Here is a 24723-nt window from a genome sequence, read left to right as displayed (position 1 = left end):
GGTCTAATCTAAGGATGGAATAGATTGACTTGGTTTGGGGTTTCATCCCCAAGAGGGAGGAGGAAAAGAGACCTCCTTCTTTATGGAGGCAACAGGCCAGAAGTAGGGTGCATGTGTGCATGACACAAGAGGCAGGGGAACATGTGAGATAGGAGGGAGACAGATCAGAGGGGTAGAAAGAATAGTAGAAAGAGAGTCACAAAATCCATGTTACAGTTGCACAGAACACTAAAGCTGGAAGGAAATCTAAGAGACCAACTAGTTAAACCCTCCTCATTTTATGAATTGAGGCCCAAACAGAGAAGCAACTTGTTCAAGGTTGCTAATACACAGCAGGACTCAAATATGGGTCTTTGGACTCCAATTCTATTGTTCTTTTTACCTCATCACACTGACTCTCCTGTGTTTTGTGGACACCTCTGCTTCTCATGCTAACTTTGTATGGAGGATGTCCTTAAATGTGGGTAAAGGACTTCCTTTTTTATCCTCTCCAGAATGGGAAGAAGCAATGTCAGAGGTCTGAGGCCCAGGATATCAGCCGCTGACCCAGCTTCCAAAAGCAAGGTCTAACCACATCAGAACTGGGGGCAGTAGCCCCTCCTCTCCCATCTTGAATACCAACCATTTCTGATGGCATTAATCCTTGGTAATGAGCAGGTACCAGCAGGTTCAACAGAGCCGGCAGGGGAGGGACGGTTTCCTACTTGCCCAACAAATTATCCTCCTCCCCAAGTGCTGACTAACCTTCTTAGACGAATAGTTCAGCTAATTGGGACTCTGACAGGGGCTTTGATCTGGGTATACTCAAAGGAGAGGAGAGGCAGCTTGTCTTAGTAGAAAGAGCCCTGCCCTTGGAGTAAAGAGATTGGATTTTGCCATTAACTCACTGTGTAACCCGGGGCAGGACAATCCCTTTTTATGGGCCTCGGTTTCTCAGTTTTTACCTTTAGGTAAAATAAAAGGGCTGGCCAAAGTGATCTCTGAAACCCCTTTTAGTACTGATAGTCTACAAGAGGAAGAAAGTTAAAGCATCTAATTTCCAATGTATGCAGTCTGGTTTCAGGGAGGAAGAAGTCCCCATATCATCATCCCTGTCCCTTCACATGTTAGACTGGTACCCCAAATCCTACAGCAATCATGGTCCTTCCATAGAGGCAAGAACCTAGAAGTAATAGTCAACCCCGCACCTGCTGTGTACACATTTAACCTGGATATTGGGTCTGAGGTCAGAGTCCGTTCTCTAAGCTTCAGTTTCATCATTAGTGCTATGGGCAAAGAAGATCACAACAGGCAGGAATTTCACCAGGAGGCAGCTTTGGAACAGTGAAAACTGCATTGAGTCACACCTGAGTTTTATTCTTAGCTTCATTACCTTGGATATGCCAATTTATCTCTTGGAGACCCCGTTTTCTCATCTATAAAATGAGGGTATTTGACAGGATAAGAAGTTCTTAACCTTTTATGTACTGGGGTCCCCACATTGTCAGTCTGGTGAAGCATGTGGACCCCCTTCTTAGAATGTTTTTTAAAATGCATAAAACACATAGGATTACAAAGGGAAGCAATTACACTAAAATGCAGTTATCAAAATATATATATATTTTAAAAGTTAATAGATCCCAGGTTAAAGTTCCTTGGATTACATGGTCTCTAAGTTCCCTCAAAGCCCTTACAAGTATGTGTGGCCATGGATAGAACACTGGGTGTGGAGTCAGGAAGACCTGAGTTCAAGTCTGGCCTCAGACACTCCCTAAACTGTGTGATGCTGGGCTTTGCTTCAGTTTCCGCAACCGTAAAGCACTTAGCTCAGTTCCTGGCACATAGGAGGAGCTATGTAAATGCTAGCTATTATCATTACATTCATTCTGTGCTCTGTATTTTATCACTCTACATCCTCAAGTCTTTTCCAGGGCTGAAATTCCATGTTCTAAGGTCCTTCCAGCTCAACTTTTTATGTTGTATGTGCTACCATTCTGTCTCCCAAACTCGGGGTTTGGGACAACCTGTGCACTCTCCTTGGACAGAGGGAGGGAAAGCAAACTCTATGTCATGACTGGCTTGTCTACACATCTCCTTTAGGACTCCAGGCCCTGAGTCAAGGGTCATAAGGAAGAAAGGAGACTGTGCTTTCCCTAGGTCTGTGTGTGTGTGTGTGCGCACGCACATGCACGCACACACACACGCTACACATATGTACCTAGCTGGGGCATGAAGGACATGCAGGACGTGGCTTGTACCTTTGCCTTCCCCGTACTCTGCAGGATGTGCACCAGGGCTGAAGCCATCTCCTCCTTGTTCTTGACACTCAGCACGGGTTCCAGCGCAGAGCACAGAGCCATATAGTTGTTGGTGATATACTCAGCAAATTCCTTATACATCTCCATAGGGAGGATGCTCACAGTCTGGTATCGGGACTTGATACGGATCATGGGGCCAGGACTCTTGCCCTTGGGGTTGGGTGTCACTACGGGGTACCATTTCTCCACAAACTGCCGCCCCGACACTGAGGCCACAGCCAGGTTCACCAGCCCCAGGTAGTTGTTCTTGTCCTTTTTCTTCTTCTTGTCAGTCTCCTTGTACAAGTGCACCGTGATATTCCTGAGCGGTGGCAGATTGTTGAACTCAAAGTGTTCCCCCCAGAAGACATTATCTGTCTTTAGCTTACATGTAGTCCGTGCATAAAGGACATCATCCAGGCACAGTTCACATAAATACTTCTTCTTGGCTGGGAGGTCCTTTGCTTCGATGACCCAGAGCTTCAGCATGTGCTCCACCCTCCGACTGTTGTCCTAGGGAGCACATGGACAGTCAGAGAGATTAGGCAGGGAGCAATGATTCCCCTTCCTCTCTACTATACACTCCAACCAACCCAATGGCAAATGTGGTCATCCTCCTGTATTTATTTTTAAATGGCCAAGCTAACTAGAGTTAATTCGAGTCATAAAATGTCAGAGCTGGAAAAAACCTTAAAACGTACTATGTTAAAACAGAGAACTTAGAATTTTGAAGCTGGAAAAGACATTAGAAATGAGGACAAAGAACACAGAATGTTATAATTGGGTCTATAGAAAACAGAAGATTAGAAAATAAAACAAAGACTGTTAGGCCTACAATTGACCTTAGAGGTCTTCTTGTTCAACATTTTCATTTTACAGATTGAGAAACTAAGGCAAATTCTTTTGGTTTGGCTGTCTGAAATTGTCCAAAATTGAAACTGCCAAAAGGTACTGTGAATTTGGTATCAAAAGAAGAGTAGGTTAGTGAGTCTTCTATAAATCTTTCTTTCCTTCTAATTTCTGGATTGTCCTTAACCTCATGTCTTAAGTGAGAAACAAATTAACCTAAGAAGAAACATGGCCAATAATAATGTCTTGTGGAAAATTAGACAGATAAGAAGCCATCTTTTTGGGGTCCTAAAACAAAAAGGCAGATTATTTTAACAGAGTTGCATAAAAGGAGGTAGCAGGTCACAGTAAAAAAAACAAGGATTGGATCGAGAATCAGGGGATTCAGGTTCTAATCCTTCCTCATGTCACAAACTAGACCTTGGTTGATTCACTTAATGCTTGTGAGCCTCAGGGTCCTCACTTGCTCAATGAAAGAGTTGGATTAGATGATGCTTAAGGTCCCATCTGGTTCTCACATTTTATGCTCTATGTTTTCACATTCTATGTTCTAAAATATCTGTCAGCTTTAACATTCTAATGCTTTCCATTTTCTTTTTTAAAAATCCCTTCTAACTGCAGCTTTCTATGATTTTCTGACTTCCAATGAGGAGGACTTTTCAATCTACTCCTCAACAGTCGGGAGTGGTGGTGGTGGGGGGCAGTGGGGAGAGAGGGAGAGGGAGAGGAAGAGAGAGGGAGAGGGAGGGAGGAGAGAGAGAGAGAAGAGAGAGTGAGAGTGAGAGAGAGAGACTTTGATTGCAAACTGGGGGCAACTAGGTGGCACAGTGAATAGAGCACTGGCCCTAGAGTCAGGAGGACCTGAATTCAAATCCAGCCTCAGACAATTGACACTTAACGAGCTGTGTGACCTTGGGCAAGTCACTTAACCCCAATTGCCTTGCCTTCCCCCCTATAAAAAAAAAGAACCTGAACTGGAAAGCAGAGAGTTTTAGGGAGAATGGAGCCATGGTAAAGAAAGGGAATGTTTGAAAAGGGCATCCCCACTTCCTAGCAGGTTTTTAAAACCTCTATAAATACAATTGTTTCTGAGAGTCACCCTGGAGATTTCAACCATGGCTGAAAAAACATTTCTCTCCCCAACAAATGTGGGGATTCCTAGGATGAGACAGGGCAGATAGGTGGCACAGTGGGAGTCAGGAAGACTCATCCTTCTGAGTTAAAATCTGGCCTCAGATGCTTACTAGCTGTGTGACCTTGGGCAAGTCACTTAACCCTGTGTGCCTTGGTTTCCTCATGTGCAAAATGATCTGGAGAAGGAAATGGCAAACCATTCTAGTATCTTTGCACAGAAAACCCCAAATGGAGTCATGCAGAGTTGGACAAGACTGGAATGAGTGATCAACAACAAAGCTAGGACAAGATGCCAGGGACTATTTAATATAAATGTGGTTAATTTGATATTGCACCCCAAATCCTCTATGTCCAGGTCAGGAAGAGCCACAGGAGACATAGCTGGAAAGGGACCTGGTTGCCCAGTAAGATGTCAAATCATGGGCCAGCAAATGCCTCAGGGGACTACATTTTATCATCCTGTCCAGTCCTGTATGTCCACACAGAACTACCCCTTAACCCATTCCTAACGTAATCACTTCCTTCCACATTCTTGTGTTCTCTCCCTTGGTATCTGCACTCTTCTGCACCTCTGCAGATCTAATTTTTATCTCCCCACCTGGGTAGAGATGATATGGCCTGCCACCAGGGTTGAAGTCTGGCCAAAGCAGGGTGTTTCCCACAAATGGCACTGTGGTCCCAGGAGGGAGAGGAGATTCAGGGACCAAGCCACCCACCCAATCCCAGATTTTACCTTGTTGGGATGCACAGCTCGCCGAAGATTTTCCATCCATTTATCCCTCTCGGCTGCAGATCGGCAGGAAAAGCACTTGCTTCCTGAGGAAGTTGTTACCTGTGTGGAAAGGAATAAGGATGGTGTGATAACCAAATAGGTGGCCTATGTCTACCTGCTGGACAACTCCAAGGCCACAGAATGCCTGGGAGATCTATGTGGGGACACACACATATGCATATATGCATACATATATACACGCACATGGGGAGATGGGGGGAGGCCTTCTGTTCCTAAGGAACTGCCTTCTTAATCAAACATTCTCAGAATATCAGAAAGGGAAATGACCTTAGAGGTCACCCAGTCACTTGTTGGAAAGGACCTCTGAGACAGTTTAGTCTAATCCCTTTCATTTTATACGAGGTGACTAAGGCTCAGAGAGGAGAAGGAAATCTATGAAGGTAACACAGCTAAGTAGAAATCCCAGAAGTCTATCCCAGGGCTGGTAACTCCAGGTCCAGCACTTACTTACTGTCTCTCTCAGTTAATACAAAACTTCTTTGTCTTACAGGTTAAGGACACTGAGAGGGTGGACCTGGGAATAGGTTCAAATCAGGTCTTCTGACTCTAAGATCACAACCCCAACACCACCTGAAAGGATATTTACACTTAACTTTATGCCCTATCTCTTGTTTATTCATAAATCATTCACCTATCCATATGTCTGATAGGTAACATATTCCATGTTCTTCTAATTTTCTTGTAAAATCTCTCTTTATATCTAGGTCATGTATACATTTTGACCTTAACCTGGCAAACAGTATGAGATATTGGTCCATGCCCAGTTTCTACCATACTGCTTCCTAGTTTTCCCAACAATTTTGGGATGGGGGGGGGGGAGGGAGGAAGGGAAAAAAAAGAAATTTACATGATAGTTTTGTCGTATATTTTGGAAGGAATAGCAAGTTATGCCTAGCAGATTTGCAGTTTCATATACAATCCTCTTTTTAGTTTGTTTGTTTGTTTTTTAAGGCGGAAGGCAGGGCAATTGGGCTTAAGTGACTTGCCCAAGGTCACACAGCTAGTACAAGTGTCCAGTGTCTGAGGCCAGATTTGAAACTCAGGTCCTCCTGACTCCAGGGCTGGTGCTCTACTCACTGTTCCACCTAGCTGTCCCATACAATCCTCTTTTTATTATACTATGCTATGGAAATGCTTATTTTATTCCATAAATTAAAAATAAAATAAAGGATAGACTTTAGAGGTGTGAGGAGCTTGGATCTCACGTACTGCAGACACATCACTTTACAGATAAGGAAATGGAGGTTCGAAAATGGGAAGTGACTAGTTCAAGGTCACACAAGTAATAAGTAGCAGAGTGGGAAGGCAAACCCAGGTTTTCTGACTCCAAATCCAGGATGTTTTGTCACTATGCCATTGCTTCCTATCTGAAGGATTATGAACAACCACCATTGCCACAATAATAATAATTCACAATTACGTAATGTTTTAAGGTTTGCAAAGTGCTTTTCTCACAACAATCCTGCAAAGTACTAGCGCAAGGGTTATGAATTCAAAAGTTATGGGATGTTTGCCTGGAAGGGACCTTGGAGATGCTCTTATCCGGGCCACTCATTTTACAGTGGAGGAGATGGAAGCTCCAAAAAGGAAAATGACTGGCCTGGGGTCACAGAGTTAATAAGTAAAAGAACCACGACTAGAAGCCAGGTCTCCTGAGTCTAAATCTGTGCTGTTTCTACCACAGCACAACCCACCAGGGAAGAGAAAGCAGACAAGGGCCAGGAAGAAGTAGCAAAACAAAATCACACACACACACAGAGTCTCTCTCCAGAGCCACAGCTCCTTAGCAGCTTTTGACTTGCTCTCCCACAAGAGATGCTCTCTTCTTCTTCCTCCTCTTCCTCCTCCTCCTTCGCCATCAATGGGCACCTGACTGGCAGAGGGGCAGTTGTGTTCCAGGGGCCAAGCATCATGTCATGAGTTTGCAGGGACCAGAAAGGAAAATGCAGGACTCATTAATTTCCATGATGCAACTTATTTACATGAACATATCCATCCCTCAGATGGGTGGTGCCACTAATTAAGCATAATTATCAAGGGGGTTCATCTTTCGAGAAATGGATCTCAAAGTAGAGGATAAAGGAACTAATGGAGGAAAGAAGGAGAAGCCAAGCCACTGGCACTGTTCCATCCTCAGTGCCTGAGAACCTTTGGAGTCACCCATAGACCACTACTGTCTTCCTGACTGTAGGCCCACCCTGTGATTAATTCATCCAGCCTCTTGTTGAGCAGAGCTCATAAGACAGGGCCAGCCCAACTCAGAGAGGATTTCAAGACAGAAGGAGATTTATTTTATTTTTTCTTAGAGTGAAGAAGTTCTAGAGTACTAGAGTCACTCCCTTTTTAAAAAAATATTTATTTTTAATTTATGGATTAAAACAAGAATTTCCATAACACAGTGTAATAAAAAAAAAAAAGATGATCGCACAGGAAACTGCAAATCTACTACGTACGACTTGCTATTCCTTTTAAATATATAAAGTTATCATGTGAAATTCCGCCCCCCCCCCCTTTTTTCTTCCCTCAGCCCCAAGTTGGTTGGAATAACAAGCACGATGACAATGACAATAGCTCACCTTTCCACAGTGCGTTATAGTTTACAAAGTATTTTCCCCCTCTCTGTTGCTGTATTGTACATACTGTACCTGTACTATCATCCCCAGTTACCATGGGAAACCTGGTCCTCTCAGACGTTACACAAGATGCTCAAATGAGAAGTGCTTTGTTAACCTTAGAGTGCTATGTAAATGTCACTTGAAGTAGTATTTATTATTGTTGGTCTAAATCTGTGATTTCAATGGTGTAGGCAAGTCCTTCTATCAGTGCTGATGAGCAACTGTTCTGCAGGTTATAGCCTTAGGGAGTGTGCTATAGCAATGAGAAATCAAATGACTCGTCCAGGATCATAGAGTTAATGTGTCAGAGGTGGAACGTGAATCCTGGTCTTCCTAATTCCTAAGCCAGACCTCTAAGGGCTATACCAGTGGGGCCAAACTCAAATAGAAATGGGGCCACTAAACTATACATCAGGATCCCTATAGACTAAACTACTTACTAAAATTATTTATGTTCTATCGTGGGGCAGCTAGATGGCACAGTAGATGGAGTGCTGGGCCTGGAGTCAGAAAGATATGAGTTCAAATCCAGCCTCACATACTGAGTAGGCATTTGACCCTGGGCAAATCACTTATCCTGTTTGTCTCATCTGTAAAAAGAGCTAGAAAAGGAAATGACAAACCACTCCAGTATCTTTGCCAAGAAAACCCCAAATGGGGTCACAAAGAGTTGGATGATGAACAACAAAATGTTCTATTGTATTTTTATTTATCTTGTTAAACATTGCATTTTAATCTGGTTCAGTGGGCAGTGCGTTTGACACCTCTGTGCTACCTCTCATAATTACTCCTTACTTACACAAGACAAAACAAGCACTAAACGAAGAAGTTAGGATTTAAACCTAGGTGAACGATTCCAAGTCCCGCATTCATTCTCTTTTCCTATAATGTCTCCCTTAGAGGCCAGCCCTAATATACACCATTCTACCAAAGTGCTTACATATATCATCCTGTTTGGTCCTTGAAACATCCTTATGAAGCAGGCCAAGAATTAAAATTCCTATTTTACAGATGAAAAAAACTGAAGTTTAAAGAGAACAAATGGCTCATCAGAGGCAGTTGATTTCTCCTGAGGGATCAATAACCCTCTCCTTCTCCCTTGTTCCTTGTCCTGTCCCAAGCCACAGGGAGCTCTATAGGGAAAACGAAGGTTCTGGTCATGAGCTTCCCTGAGGGATCCAACATCTTGGCCAGATGAGAGGCAGCCCTCTCTTCCCACTCCAGATTGGGCAGGACAGAAAGAAGTTAGATTCTGTCTCTTCTTCCACTTCAGCTAGAAGCAGTTTCATCTGGATTATTTTCTGCTGTCCCAATGGCATCAACTATTTTTAAGGGGTGAGAGTGAGAGAAGAGACTTATCTGTTTTCTGTTTTCCCTTGATGCTTTGCCACTAACCATAAATTAATTCTTTTTTTTCTCCCTCTCTTCCTTCCATTCCACCAATTCTTATTATATGCCAGATGTATAGACGAGAATCTCACAGGAAGAAATCAGGGGGTAGAATATGCCTGCACAGGAGTGCCAGCATAGATGCAATCATGTACAAAGTACATGTATTGACATATACAAAGCACTGTGCTGGGCACTAGAGAAGACACTAAATATTGACAGAGCCATGGCAGGGGGTATGACACATATTTTAATTACTATGATATGAAATAGAGTATCCTAACTGCCAAAAGGAGGGAAGTGCACAATGGTGTCGGAAATAGAAAAGGGAAGGGTTGTTATGGACTGGGGTGGAGGGGATATCGAGGGTATTTTCTTAGAACAGGCATCATCTGAGCTGGGTAGAAGTTCAACAGGTATGGGGGAGGGGAGATTTCATGTGCCACCAACAACATGGGCAAAAAGCACAATCAGACAAGTTGGGATATATAATGGGGAGGTTAAGTAATCGTTTGGTTGGAGCACAGAAAATCAAGGATCATAGGACATTAGAATCTTAGAAACCACCTTGTCCAACATCTTAATTTCGCAGACAAAGAAAGCGAGGCCCAGAGAAGGGTACACAAAATAGTGAGTAGCAAAGCCAGGATTTTAATCCCAAGTCTACTAACTCTAAATCCAGTCTTCTTCCATGACTATGCAGCTGCCTCTTCATGCCTGTATTGAGTATGAGATAAATTTAGGAAAACAGAGTGGAGTTGGATTGTTGACATGGGAGTGGAGGAGTGGAGAGTGAAGCCCTGAATGCCAGGCTAAGGTAATTGACCTTTATTCAGTAGGCAATAGGGAGACTTGCAGGTTTTTGGGGCAGCTAAGTGGTACAATGGATAGAGTGCCAGCTGGGATTCAAGAAAACCTGATTTTGTGTGACCCTGGGCAAGTCATTTAAGCCATTTGCCTAAGCTTCTTCAACTGTAAAATTAGGATAATAATAGAACCTACCTCCGTGTTGTATGGAGCATGAAATGAGATAACCATTGTAAAATGCTCAGCACAGTGCCTGGCACAAAGCACTAAAAATGTTTGCTATAATTAGAGGAGGACCACATATAAGAGAAGCCAGTGGCACAATAGGAAAGGAGATGGTACCCAGGGGATCTTCCACCCTCCCCTCCTGAGCTGCAGTAGCTCCTCCCATCCCAGGATCTTACCTCAAAGCAGTAGTCCTGGCCCAGGATACTGCTATGAACAGGCTTGATCACAACTTCCTCCTCCATGCTGAGATCCAGCGCCTCTACTGCGCTACTCGGACTGAGCAAGGACTCGTGGGATCTCGATTCCTTCAGCCTCGGCATCAGATGGGATCTGGGTAGCCACAGACAGGGGAAGGGAAAGACTATTAATTACTCAGATCCAGGGATATCCTAGCCTCTTCTCCCCAAATGTCTACACCCTCACCCCCTTCACCCCCACTTTCCTACAGCTTTCTGTGAGAATAGCTGCTTTCATTTCTAGTGGAAAGAATACTTGAGTCAGAAAGATGGAGGATATGGAATGGACTCCCCATGGATTCACCCAATGACACAGGTAGCAAGGATTGATTCTTGTTTGGGAAGCCTATCCATCCTTCATCAGATTTGGGGCTGGAAGGGATCTTAAAGCTCATCATCAATCATTTCCCAATCTTTTCAAAGACACAGACTTTTTAACATTAAAAAAATTCAAAAACATTCACAGTAGTAGCTGTATGGATCAGGTGACTGAGAAAATACATTACAGGACTTGGACATCTTACAATAGCTCCCTCTTCCACATCTCCCTTGCTCTCTGCCCTCTCCCTCAACCTCCATCATTGGTCAGTTGCCCACAGCATGTGAACCACTTGGTCTAGTCCAGGGGTGGGGAACCTTCAGCCTTGAGGCCACATGTGGCCCTCTCAGTCCTGAAGTGGGGAGCTTTGACTGAATCCAAACTTCACAGGACAAATCTCCTTAATAAAAGGATATGTTTTGTAAAACTTGGATTCAATCAAAAGGTGCCACCCAAGGTTACCTGGAAGGCCACATGTGGCCTTGAGGTTGCGGGTTCCCCACCCCTCTAGCCTAAACCCTTAATTCCTTAATTTTGTAGTGGCTCAGAGAGGTTAGAGGAACTGCCCAAGGCCACAGAGCTATCAAAAAGAAGAGCTGGGATTTGAACCCAACTCTTCTGATTTAAAAATCAGTTTGTGGGCTACTACATCACTGTTCAAGTCTGTAGCACAGACTGCCTGGGAAGGAACTGGGTGTGGCCCTTAGTGTGGCTGGGTGGAAGGAACATGTCATTTCATGCACATGTAAACAAACACAAACACACCTGGGAGTGGGTAAGGCATGATGCCATCCAATCAATTGGGCAGAGTTCTTCCTCTAATACCTTCACATTATCTTTGCTGGGAATTTCCACTTAAGGTTCCCTTCCATCTAGTCTCTCTATAACTTGTCTATACGTAGTTATTTACACATCATCTCCCATTTATAATGTGAATTCCTTAAGAGAAGGGACTCTTTTGCCTTTCTTTGAAGCCCTAGGTGCTTAGTGCAGTGCCTGGCAAATAGGAAGCCCTTAATAAAATACTTGTTGACCTGACTGAAATGAAGGGGTCACCATCTAGTGATGGTCTTTAAGGCCCAGCTCTGACATTCTGAGATTCTAAAGGCCTCAGCAAGCTGGACTCCTGTCCCTTTCTCTCCCAGAAGCTGGGGCCAACAAGACAGAATCATTGAACAATCACATAGAACCTTTGTAGCTGGAAGAAACATTAGAACATTGGACATTAGAGACCATCTAGTCTAATCTTCTCTATATTAAAGGTGAAGAATCAGAGCTTGTCAGGAAAGGTGGCTAGATACAAAGTGAATTTTAGTGGCAGATTCAGGAATTGAATCCAGGTTGCCTATCAGCCTAGTGCCCTTTCCACTACATCACTCAACCTCCCTGGGCAGGATTCTAGGCTTAGGATCTGCTTTCTATCTCAGACATAGGTCTCATCACCCTCTATACATGTTTCTGAGAGAAGGGCATGAAGAGAAAGTTCCAGTCTATGCCTTGCACCCACACTTGGAAGAAACTTCAAGAGATCATAGATCTTCCTCTTTATATCTTGTTTGTACATAGTTGTTTGCATGTAGTCTTCCCCATTGGACTGTGAGCTCCCCGAGGGCAGGGCCTGGCCCACACTAAGTGCTAGAAGTGCTCCTTGACTTGATTAAGTGAGAAACTATATTTATGAGTTCTTGCCACTCCTAGCTCTAAAACCTTCAGAAAGTTTGTATCCTTGAGAAACGCCAGTCCAGACCCTCTCTCACAACATGCACCTGCTCTGTAAGATACATGTGACCTTCCCCATGCCAGACTAACCCAGGACCCTAAGGAGCACTGGAATCTTCTCTAGTTTTGGTTGGTCCAGGGGCCCCCCAGAGTCTAGAGGGTATGGCTCTCCCTGAGATCCAGGAGAACCCACAGGAGTTTCTGAACCAACTTTGTGACATGGTCTGGGGATGTAAACTACCACTATATCCTTATTTTAGCCTGTTTGGTTTGGCCCATCCCAGACCACCAGCCCACAATGGCAAGAGACAGAAGGGCTGACACAGCCCAGGAAGGACTAGAATTTTTTTTTTCTTACAAGTGTTTCACATCTGTCCCTTCTTCAGTGCTGCCACCCCATACCCTACTCAAACCCTCACCACCTCTCCCAAGGATTATTGTAACAATAGCACATTTGCATAATAATTTCCTTATAACAACCTGGGGAGGTGAGTAGTGTCAATTATCACCATCTCCTTTTAATAGATGAGGAAACTGAAGCTGAGAAAGGATCATGGGATTGTAGATTTAGAGCTGGAGGACAGGCTTAGATAGTTTCCAGCCTATCCTCCATTTTTCCTTTTACAGATGAGGAAATTGAGGCTCAGAAAGGGGAAGGGACTTGCCTAGGATCATGCAGGTAGGAAGCAAAAGAGCTAGAAATCAAACACAGGTTCTCCTCCTCCCAGATGGGTGCTCTTCCCTTTTCTTCATGGCTGAACGTATTGAGTCTCATGCCTTTCCTGAACCAGACAGACAGGTCGATTCTTCTCTCTGAGGGCCCATTGGTCAAAGTAGCCTGTCATCCCCCATCTACAACCAGCTCCTTAGCTCTGTGCTGATGGCCCTGAGCACAGGTCCCTAAGTGTTTACAGAAAGACAATGATAAATAAGGCCCTGTTGGCTTCATCGATTTCTAGAAATTCATTTGTGCCCTTGCCCCCTAAGCTCTCCAAACTCCTCCATGAGAGAACCCACTGGGGCAAGGGGATGGGGTCAGGGGCAATTGGCTGGGGCAATGCACCTGGAGAATAGAAAGGTCATAGGGAGGAGGAAGATAAGTGTGTCTGTCTCCAAACGTCACTGGCAGTGAATGAGCCATTTGTCATTCACATACAGCAAGTCCTCACTACTTAGACCTTATGCACAGTCCCTAGGACTATCAGAAGTCATAGAATCAAAGGATTCAAGATTAGAAGAGACCTTAGAGATCACCTAGTTCACCTCTCTTATTTTACTGAGGAGAAACCTAAAGCCCAGGGAAGGGAAGAAATGTGCCTAGGATAACATAGAGAGTAGTAAAGGAGTAGGGGTGGAATGGGGAGGTGGGGAGGAGGTGGGAAGGACAGAAAGAGGGATAAGAAGGAAGGAAGGAAGGAGGGAACAAAAGAAGGAGGGAAGGAGGGAAGGAAGGAAGCACCATTATCCAAGCAGGCTGATGCTAATAATATCAGCCCTGTCATTAAATCTCTGTGTGAACCTGGGCAAAATTGCTTTCCTTCTCTGAGCCTCATTTTCTTTCTCTGTAAAATGATGGGGTTAGATTAGATGACCTCTCACCAAGTAAAGACAATATGAGCTCTAAGGATAGAACTCTAAAATGATAAGACACTGATGATCAGCAGTCACACTGGGCCAAACTCATGGTCTATTCCTCCCCAAACGCTATACTTGATAGTGGCCAACACAGAGTGGGATTTGTTAAGAGAACTCACTTTTTTCTCTCTGAACACTGTGCAGGAAGAATCAGAGTACAAATCCATGAGGCCCCTCCCTATACCTATTCTAGGATTCTATACTCACAATCAACATGTATGTAAGAGGCAGTAGGGGCAGTAGAGAATTGGTCTAATGTTAGGGAACATCTGGGTTCAAGACCTCTACATGGTGTTGCTGTGAGGACGACTCCTCACAAAGCACTTAACCTCTTGCTGCCCCAAGTAACTTTAACACCCTAAACTCCAGAGAAGGTAGAGGAAGTATTTCTACATCAAAAACAAATTAAAAAATAAATCTATAGATGAGCACTGGCTTTGAATCAGGGAACCCATGTTCAAATCTGGCTTTGTTTTCCTCATCTATAAAATGAGGGGGTTAAGACTTGATTTCTGGCTTTAAATGCTCTGTGATATCAGGAACCTTTTGGTTTTTGCTCCATGAGATTGAAATGGCCAGTGTTGGTTAACTGCAATATATACTTTTCAAAGTGTACAGAAAAGGAGAAGAAATAGCTGCCATCATTACAAAACGCAAGCAGGCCCAATTTCAAGTTTTAACTGGGTCTTCCAGCCAGAACTTTAATCCCTACAAGGTGTGGCTCCAGGTCTCCACTCCTTCTAGCATTTAGTCCACAGCACATTCCAGCCCTGGGCTAGACACGAAGTTGGTGAGCATTTATTGACTTGCTGATTGATTGATAGGAAGAAGTGGTGGTTGGCTGGGGGCAGTTACTTACAATCTAGTCCAGGAACAGAGTGAGAGAACAGAAAACCTCCAAGGCTGATTCCCTGTCCATGATCTCATCTGACCCTCAGACCATTCCTGGAGGTGCTGTACCCATTTTTTTTTAAATTGAGGCCTAGCCTGAAAAGTTCATAGGGTGTAGAGCTGGAAGGCACCTTAGAAATAGTGTAATCTAATTTCCCTCATTAGGAAATGGAGGCTCAGAAAAGGTCCCATAGTTAGATTCAGTGTTCCTTCTATGACACAGAACAATTGACTGGGTGGGATTAGAACCTGGATTCCTGACTCCCCACTCAGTACTGCAGACCTGGAAGCTGTTCTTTATTTTAAAATTCTTAAGAAGCCTAGAACAAATCTCTTCTTTTCTCCTGGCACAGGCTCCTCTCCACTCAGCAAGCAGTTTTTCCATGAAGGCTTTCACCCAAAACAACTCATTATCTTCCCACCTTGGGATGCTAGCCCATGATCAGAACAAACTCCCTTTTCCCTTTAGGTTGGAAAATGCCTTTGTCCTGAACCTGGACCTATCTAGCCATTGCTAGCTATTCCATAGAACCTCGAAACTGGAAAGGACCCCTGATATCCTTCAGGGCAACCGTGGGCAAGCCGCTTGTAAAATGGTGGTACTGCTGGGATGATGGTCCCTTGCAGCTCTAAGATTCTGCATCTAAACAAGAACGCCATCTGTATCATCCCTGAGAAGGGGTCATGGAAATTTCTACTTGAAGACCTTATGGTGGAGGCCACTGTATCTTAGCTCAGACTGTTCTACTTGGAGACAGTTATAATTGTTAGGAAGTTTTTCTTAGTATTGAGACAAAATTTGCTTCTCTGAAACTCCCTTCTGCCTAGTGCTCCCATTTCTGCTCCTCGGGGCAAGCGGGATAAGGAAGAGTGCTAGATCTTGAGTAAGGCTGACCAGTTCAAATCGTAGCTCTGCTACCTCAAGTGAAACATTTAATTTCTCTAGGCCTCAGTTTCCTCGTCTGTAAAATTAGGGAGTTGAAGTAGTTGACTTCTATGTCGCCTTCTAGATTGAAACCTATGATTCTAGGTCATTAAGTCTAATCTTCCTTCCATTGGACAGCCATTCAGATACTTAAGACAGTTATCATATTATGGGTCTCTCCCTATCTCTAGTCTGAACACTTCTAGCTTCTTCAGCTGATCCCATCACCATCCCCATTGCCCTCCTCTGGATGCCCTCTAATTGATCAATTCCATCTGGCTCCTGAAGAGCAGGGAACTGTCCCCATGTCACGTGATGCCCACCCCAGGAGCACAGGCCTCGATGTAAACATATGGCTCTCCACTCTGGACCTGCCAGTCATTTCCACAGAATCCCTGCTCTGGCTCTCTGCGGCTCAGTTTCAAGGACTGTTGTGAACATTTTAACAAACATGGCAAATGGTCCCCCCTCTCAGAAGACAGCCCATCGATCCTGAGGGGAAATAACCTTGTTATCCATGTGGGTTCTGTTCCGGGGACTCCAGCGGAGAGGCCACTGCAGCCTGATTATTAAAGCAAGATGTTTGCCACTTGAAAGCACAGAGGAAAGATCCCATTCCTGGCACCAATTGGACACAACATTTCCACCCAACATTCCAAAGCATCTTTCTGGCAGTCTTTCCTCTCCCCTCCCTCCAAACAGGGGACAAGCTGAGGGAACAGCAGTAGTCAAACAGTAACAGACATAAACAGGGTTGTTCAGACTGAGTGGGTGGCAAAGACCCCGGCCCAAAACCGACTGAATATTCAAGGTTGAAAGGATAGGCTCCTAGGCTTCATGCCAAATTTAGTCATAGAATTTACAGCTGGAAGGGCCCTTAGAACAAAAAAGTTTTTTTTTTTTAAAGTCCACAGACTATTAGAGGTGTAAGAGACCTTGGAACATAAAATGTCACAGCTGGAAGGGACCTTAGACCATATGACAGTAAAATGGAGAAAATGGAATATGAGAACTGGAAGAGACCTTAGAACACAGAACATCAGAATTTAAAGGATCTTTAGAGCACAGAATGTCAGAATTAGCAGAGACTAGAGATATTGTTTTGCTTGAACCCCTTATTTTACAGACAACGAAACCAAGGTCGAGAGGACCAAAGGGTCTTGCCCGTGGCCATACACTGAGGTCATGGCATAGTCTAAAACCCAGGCCTTCTGACTTCAAGTCCACATCTCTCTCCGCATAGCAGGCTATGCTACTAAAAGTGCCCAATTCTTTCTCTCTCCCCAAATCCGAACATGTAGATTATGGTTAGAAGCATGAAATATGTCCCCTGGGGACCATTTAGCTTTGCTTAGATGAAGTCTCAGGCTGAGGGAGAAGGCAACATTAATTGCATTTAACAGAAGCTGCCTTCTTCCATAAACTTTAGAAGAGGATCATTCCATTTGGCAAAAGTGAGGCTACAGAACCATAATGCCACTGTACCCATACACGGGATAAGATAATGAGGTTGAAAACACCATTTGAATGAATCGACGAGGAAGTTTCAGAATTTCCGAACTGCCCAATCCAGGGAAATTCCCAAACCTTCCTTGCTAGATCACACAGGAGACAAAGGGTGGTGACAGGAGGAGAAGAGAAGCCAGGAGCTATTTGAGAGCGAAAGCCTGTGAAGTGTGTGGGTGGGGTGGGGGCTGGGGACATTGAGGGTTCCAGACCTGGCCCCTCTGGACGCTTGCTGTGTGACCTGGAGGAAGTCACTCTAGCAGCCTCTTCAAGCTCATTTTCTAGTCTCCATTCTAACATGCTATGTTTGAAGCTTAACATTTTACATTTTGAGGTTCTTTGCTGCTTCTAGGTCCAGAAACTCTTTCCAAGAGTGATTTCCACATCCATGCCTCTTTATTTCACTCCTAGAATCCTGCTACTGCCATTACAGGCAGCAATTTCGGGATGAGGATAATAACAATAGTGGCTCACTTTTATATAGTACTTTAGGGTTAGTAAAGTACACTGTGAGGGAGGGGAGGGGAAGGGAGGAATAAGCATTTAACCACACCAGGTACTGTGTTAAGTAAGCACTTTAACAAGTACCTCATTTGATCTTCACAATGATCATCTCCATTTTACAGATGGGGAAACTGAGGCAGAGTTTAAGTGGTTTGTCCAGAGTCACAAAGCTAGTATCTGGGACTCCATTGGAACTCAGGTCTTCCTAAGGCCTGGCGCTTTCTCCACCTAGCCACCAGCTGTCTTTATTTACACCATCTCACCTGACTCTCACAACCACTTTATGAAATAGGTATTATCCCCCTCATTCCCCACGTATTATCCCCATTTTACGGATGAGCACAATGTCTTGCCCATAGCAGGTACTTAATAAAGTGGAATTGAATTTAATTAGGGGAACTGGGGCTCAGACTCAGCCCAGGTGTTATTCTGGTTAAGTGTCAAAGCTGGGTCAGGAGGTCAGATGTTCCAACTCCAAGACCTTTATTACATCACTGCTCCATTAAATTACTTAGGCATGGGGCAGCTAGGTGGCTCAGTGGCTGGAGCACCAGCTCTGGAGTATGAAGTACCTGAGTTCAAAAATGGCCTCAGACGTTTACCCTGGGCAAGTAACTTACCCCCAATTGCCTCCTCCCCCCCTTCAAAAAAGCCCCAATATAAATAAAGAAATTACTTAGGCAAGCACATCCTCTGTGCCCCAGAGAAAAGGGGAATCTTCCAGGGTAACCAGACTATCTACTGAGAGCAATAGCAATCGGGCTATTTCTGGGGATGAAAGCCATCGGGTCTCACTAAGCCTGTGCCTTCAGCACAAACCCCATCTCTATTGGAGACAAGCAGCCAGATAAGTAAGGTCAAGAAAAACAAAACTAACAGGGTGTCAATAATTTCTTTACTTGGGGCTAGCTGAAGTCTGGAATCTCACAAAAGGAGAAGAAGATGAAGTGGTAGAGAGAGCGCCGTGTTCAAATCCTTGCTGTCTGTTATTTATTATTTGTGCTCTCATGAGGAAGTCATTTAATCTCTCTGGGCCTATGTTTCCTCCTGAGTTAGACTAGAAGATCCATATGGCCCCTTCTGACTCTAAATCTATAATCCTAGGACTGCTATTGTGTGGTAAAGAGGGAGGGCAAGTATCATTACTCCCATTTAAAAAGGAGGAAACACCCCAGAAGCAGAAGTCATATGGTGACATATGGTGACACAATGAGCATCAATTGAGAACCCTGGTCTCCAAAATCCCAGTCTAATGTTTCTTCTGCCACAACACACTGCTTCTCAAATCAAATATTTCCCCAAATCAAGCTGTGCAGTAACATTTGCATATAACTGCTTCCCCACTCAGTCCCTACCCCCACCCCCTTGGCTAAGAACTCCTATTAAAGCATTTCTCTGAGGGAAACACAGCAATGTCCAGACCATCAGTGACCTTGAAACACAAAAGACAGTTATCCCTGCCCATAAAGAATACAATGGGCCACCACATTTATGAGGCCTAACTCTGCCTGGGTCTCAGGAGGGCTGGCAGACCCTGGCCCACTTAGAGGTAAGTGTCCCAGAATCCCCTCCTAACAGAGCTGCCTTCTCTGACAGGTACCAGCAGAGGTGGTTCTCAGGACTGCAGGTCCATTCTAGACCTCTCCTCTGCCATGACAACTCTAAACAGGACAGGACCCCCCTCCTCACGTCTCCCACACCTCCCTAGAATCAGTCCTCCCCAGCAGTAAGGAGCCCTAGAAGTCAGGCCCCCAGTTGTTCAGTGGTCCTTGTCACCCACTGTTCTAAGGTCCCTCCCACGTGTCACGATTCTGCATTTTATTTTTTTAATACTTGAGGCTCCATTCCTTCCAGATTCACATTGTTTTAACATCGTAGTTAGGCTCAAACATTCTGCGTCCTAGGGTTCCTCCCCGCTCTTTTCTAATATCCTATTTCCAATGGTTCCTTTTAGCACTAACAGCCCTAAAATTCTACATTCTGCTGTCCCTTCAGCTCTGACACCCTGCAATCCTCTAATGCAAACCTGGAATATAATGAAGCAGATGGAGGGACCAAAACCTTTTCCCTAGATCTGATCTTTCAGTCTTGTCATGCCATCACATGGATGGGAGGCCATCCCTGAGCTACCTAGGGTGTGGCTATTCCCTTCCTCAGAGTACTCCCAAGCAAGTCCTCAGACCCCATTTCTTCCCCTATTCCTGTTTCTCTAGCAAAGGCTTTAAAACAAAACAGAACAAAACCCCCAAACTTCTTTACTAGGTCCTGCCCCCAACACATCCAAATTGCATCCAGCTCAGGTCCACATTCCTCAATCTCACCTTCCTTAGCCTCTAACACCTAGTCCCTGCCCCATCGGCCAAGTTCACTCCTTTGGGCTCAAGCTCACAGGGTCTTCAGATTTCTTCCCCTCCTCCTTCCCTCATTCTCTCTCACTGTCCCTGTCTCTCGCTTGAGCAGCTCCTGGCTGCCAGGCAGAGCCCACAATACACTCACAGCTTAGCTCAGCTCCGGCCCCACCATTGGCTGCTCCTGTAGCTGGGTAGGAGAGGCAGCAATTCCCAGGCAAGGGGCTCTGACAGCTGCTGCTTATAGCCACTGTGCAGGACACACACGTACACGGATACACATGCACAGGATGATGCCCTCTAGACTCATGAATATATAACACGGATACACACAGACTCAAACATACTCTGCCACCTGCCCATCCCACAGACACACAAACATGTGGTTACATAGGAATACACTGATATTTCACTCACTCTACCATAGACAAAGACACAACACACACACACACACACCCATAAAATGCATTTCACCATCATCACAGAGACCCAAAAAGAAAAAGTAACACCCCTCATACACAAAGTCTCCACAGATACATGATACAGCTACAACCACCCCCCCCCCCCGCCTCCAATAAAAACATGACCACCACCCTACACATACACAGTACAGGCATCCTTTCCACCTCATTTCCAAAAGACAACAATAAAAAAAAAACCCTCCCAGGCTTCCTGACAGTCTCAGGTCTTAGCCAGCTAATCCCCCAACCTATCCTGGTCCATTCCTCTGGAGAAGGAGAACTTCCCAAAAAATTGTGCTTAGAGGCCAGGGAGGGTCTCACTTTTATAACCCCTGAGAAACCTCAACCTGTCTTTACCACCTGAAATCCTGCGGGAGATGGGCAAGAGATAGGTGAGGTAGCCCCATATTGCTACTCTGGGGTTTAGCCACGGGAAGGGGTTGGATTTCAACACCTAGAAGCAGTTGGTCAAGGCTAAGAGCTTACCTCACAGGGTCCCCATTCAGGTCTTCCCCTGGAAACATCTCTCGGCTCTCACTGCCATCACTCTGGTACAATTCCTCATAACCACTTGCCAGGGTCTTCCCATCCCCACTCCGATCCATCCTTTCCCTGATGCCAGACTACAAAGATAGAGATCTGATTCTGGTACTCCACGGCTCAAGAATTTCTATGGCTCTGAGACTGCTTCCTGAGGCAAGTTCAAACTCTTCTGCTTGGCATTCAAAGCTCTCTACCATCTGCCACTACTGTACCTTACCAGCCCTATTTCATATTACTCTCCTCTGTAGCTCTAGATTCCCACCAGGCTCGACTCCCCCTACTGTGAACACCTCTATACCTTTGCTCATGCTATTCCCTACACCTAGAACACCCTCCTCCTCTGTGACTCTTTGCTGGATAATGGAAAGGAAGTAAGACCTTATAACACATACTGTTAGATGGGGAAGGAAACATAAAGCTCTTTTAGTTCAATTTATTTACTTAGTGGATGGAGAAACTGATGTCAGAGATAGGATATGACCTACCCAAGGTCACACTGCCAGTTAGTGACAAAATCAGGATTAAAACTTAGTCTTCTGGCTCCTAGTTCAGTATTCTCTCCACTACAAACAACAGATTGTTCTACAATGCCCAGCCGTCACTCATCCCCACCTGACCTAGAGTTGGCCTTCCTCCAGGGGCTGCCTGTACTGCCTGGCGTCACCCCATTGTATCCAGCTATTTCCTTTCCCACTTTCTCCAGCCTGGCTGCCACCTCTGGGCTAGGCAGGCAGCCCAGTGGAGGTCAGCTAGCGGGCTTGGGATCTGGCTCATTCAGCTCAGCCTGCTGCTTATTGTTCCTGAGCTTGGGCAGGGTGTGGGGGCGGGGGGAGTAAGACTTGACAGAACAGTACTAGACCCAGTTACTTCTCTCTCCTCCCCCCCACCCCTTTAACTATGCTGTCTTACCCTGTCAGAGCTGAACATGAGGCTTTAATGAGCAAGTCTAGGTTCTCTCCCTCAACCCTTTCATAACACTGCAGATTTGGGTTATACAATCATCAAACACAGAATATTAGTTGGAAGGGGTCTTCTTTAATGTAAAATGCTGAAGATCCATCACTGCCCCAGCCTGTCCAGGCTAACAAATCAAGCCCCCTAATTGTGAACACTGAGCCCCCAGGTGCTGGTCAGTTCCCCTCTGTTCCCTTCCCAACCAACCTGCCTGTGTAAATTCACTTCACACACACACAGTCAAAGTGGCTTTTACAACCCCAGCTCCTCCTTAAAGCCTCCAGAATTGGCTAGACAGAGCTGGCACTCTGTCTCACTCAATCCTGTCTGTATCTGGAACTTCCCTAGTTGTGTTTTTCACCTCCATCTCCATCCTCTACTTAAGCATTTATTAAGTCATTACTATGTGTCAGGCACTGGTAAGACAAATAAAAAGCAAAAAAAGTTCCTGCCCTCAAGAAACTTAGATTCTAATGGGAGAGACAATATGTATACAATATGTATATAAATAGACACACTCAAGAACCATGAGAAGTTGATACAAGGCAACTTTGGAAGGGGCAAATCTTCCTTAAAAAAAAAAAGCAATTGCTACCACAAAGCTCACCTCCTACAGGAAGCCTTCCAGGTCCAACCAGAAAGCTGATCATATCCTTCACCCTGCACTTGTACCTCCCCTGCTACACAAGTGATAGGAGTATCTATTGGCTCATTGTTTTCAGCTTGTCCTCTGTACATCTTTTCATGCATGTCAGTTTGTCAAAAATGGTAAGAGCCAGGAAGGGACATAATCTGAAAGATTATTTTGGTACTGTGACACCCCTAAGCAAGTTCTTGCCCGCAGCTCACTGAGTACTGTTTCTTCTTTTGAAAGATCTCTGAAATGCCCGTTAGTCTTTATAAATTCCCACCACCAAGCACTCCACCTTTCACAAATTCCTAAATGATCCCTCATCGCTGGTCTCCATTCCTGCAGTAATGTCTGCAAAGGGTCAGCAGATTAACCTTCATGAAGGATAGCTTTGATCAAGTCATTCCCCTGCTCAAACACCCTTCATAGCTATTGACCGGTAAATGCTGTTCACTTGAAATGCCCTAGACTTAGGGCCCTCCATGTTCTCGACTCACCTTGTCGGGGTCTACTTTCCAGTACACAATCTCTGCTCTGGGCAGGCAAGTCTGCTTACAGTCCCATGAACACACCAACACTGGGCTCATGGTACTACAGTATGTCAGAACTGGAGGCGACCTTAGAATATAGAATGGCAGAGCTGGAAGAGATCTACTCTAAGATCAAAGATCAAAGCTAGAGGGGACCTCAGAGGCCATCTAGTCCAACCCCCTCATTCAACAAACAGGTGAGTAAACTGAGGCCCCAGGAGTTTAAATAACTAGCCCAAAGTCATAGAGGAGGGATATGAATCTACTTCCTCTGACTGCGAAGTCACAACTCTTTCCATGGTAGCATTAACACGTTTTCCACACCTTCATTTTACAAAGGCAGAAGACAGAAATCTAAAGACTTAGGGGCAGTTAGGTGTCACAGTGGATAGTGCTGGGTCAGAGACCTCAGAGAAGAGAATTAGGTCCAGGGAATTCAGGAAGATTTGAGTTCAAATCCAACCTCAGATACTCAGACGCTAGGCAAGTCCCTTCTGTTTGCCTCAGTTTTAATGATCTATAAAAATATTCGTTATTATCCTTATTTTTATCATGGAACAGAATTACTCAATGTCACACAGTTAATGTTGTTGCTGAGTCATTTCAGTTGTGCTGGACTCTTCATGAATCCATTTGAGATTTTTTTGGCAAAGATAGTAGAGTGGTTTGACATTTCGTCTACAGCTCATTTTACAGATAAAGAAACTGAGGCAAACAGGGTTGAGTGACTTGCCCAGAGTCACACAGCTAGTAAGGGTCTGAGCCTAGATTTGAATTCAGATCTTCCTGGTTCCAAGTACAGGTGCTCTATTCACTGCACCATCTAGGTGGCCCTCACATAGCTAATAGTTAATGGACTAGAACCCAGATCTCCTGAGTTCAAAGTCATTCCTCCTGACCTTGAAATTTCTGCCTTCTGTCTGCTTTCTATTTCTATTCTCTATAGGAAGGAAAAGGCAAATGGGGTGTGTCCCCCCAGAGGGCTAGGGAAGGTTAGAAATTCTAGATCAACTCTTGTCCAAAGGGGCAAACAGTCCCATTGGCTTAGGCAACCACAGGCAGGGACCTGGCTGGCAGGCAGATTTAGCCATCATATGCTTGGCTCCTCTAATTAATCTGGACTTATTAGCACAACCTGTCAAGGCCAGAGAAAAAGCTGGATGGGCTGTCCTTGTCTTTGAGGCCTGCAGTGACGCATGCCCAGCCACCAAGCTGCCCTTGGCCCACTAATGAGGAGACAAACAGAGCAGGGGGCTCTGCATCACATTAATCATAAAATCCCAAAGCTAAAAGGAACTACAGAGGTCATCTGGTCTATGGTACTTCTAACACGTGGTCTTTCAACCTCTACTTGAGTGCCCCTAGTCTTGGGGAACTCACTACCTCCTGATCTAGCTCATTCCATTGTTAACAAAATTCTTCCTGATACT

At 44.8% G+C, this 24723-nt stretch overlaps 1 protein-coding gene across 5 annotated transcripts in view; it reads right to left on the bottom strand.

Annotated features, from left to right (window-relative positions):
• LOC118841770 (DAB2 interacting protein) overlaps window positions 1-24723 on the bottom strand; it is a 293167-nt gene that overhangs the window by 38324 nt on the left and 230120 nt on the right. For all 5 annotated transcript variants that reach the window (XM_036749385.1, XM_036749382.1, XM_036749381.1 and 2 more), the window contains 3 exons: window positions 10268-10421; window positions 4993-5091; window positions 2238-2789 (listed from right to left, as the gene is read on the bottom strand). In XM_036749385.1, the coding sequence (XP_036605280.1) occupies window positions 2238-2789; window positions 4993-5091; window positions 10268-10421 (805 nt within the window). The remainder of the gene's footprint in view (window positions 1-2237; window positions 2790-4992; window positions 5092-10267; window positions 10422-24723) is intronic.

The sequence above is a fragment of the Trichosurus vulpecula genome, chromosome 3 (assembly GCF_011100635.1).
Source record: "Trichosurus vulpecula isolate mTriVul1 chromosome 3, mTriVul1.pri, whole genome shotgun sequence".
NCBI lineage: Eukaryota > Metazoa > Chordata > Mammalia > Diprotodontia > Phalangeridae > Trichosurus > Trichosurus vulpecula.
The sequence above is the reverse complement of the archived record's forward strand: the minus strand, read 5'-3'. Positions and strand labels throughout refer to the sequence as shown.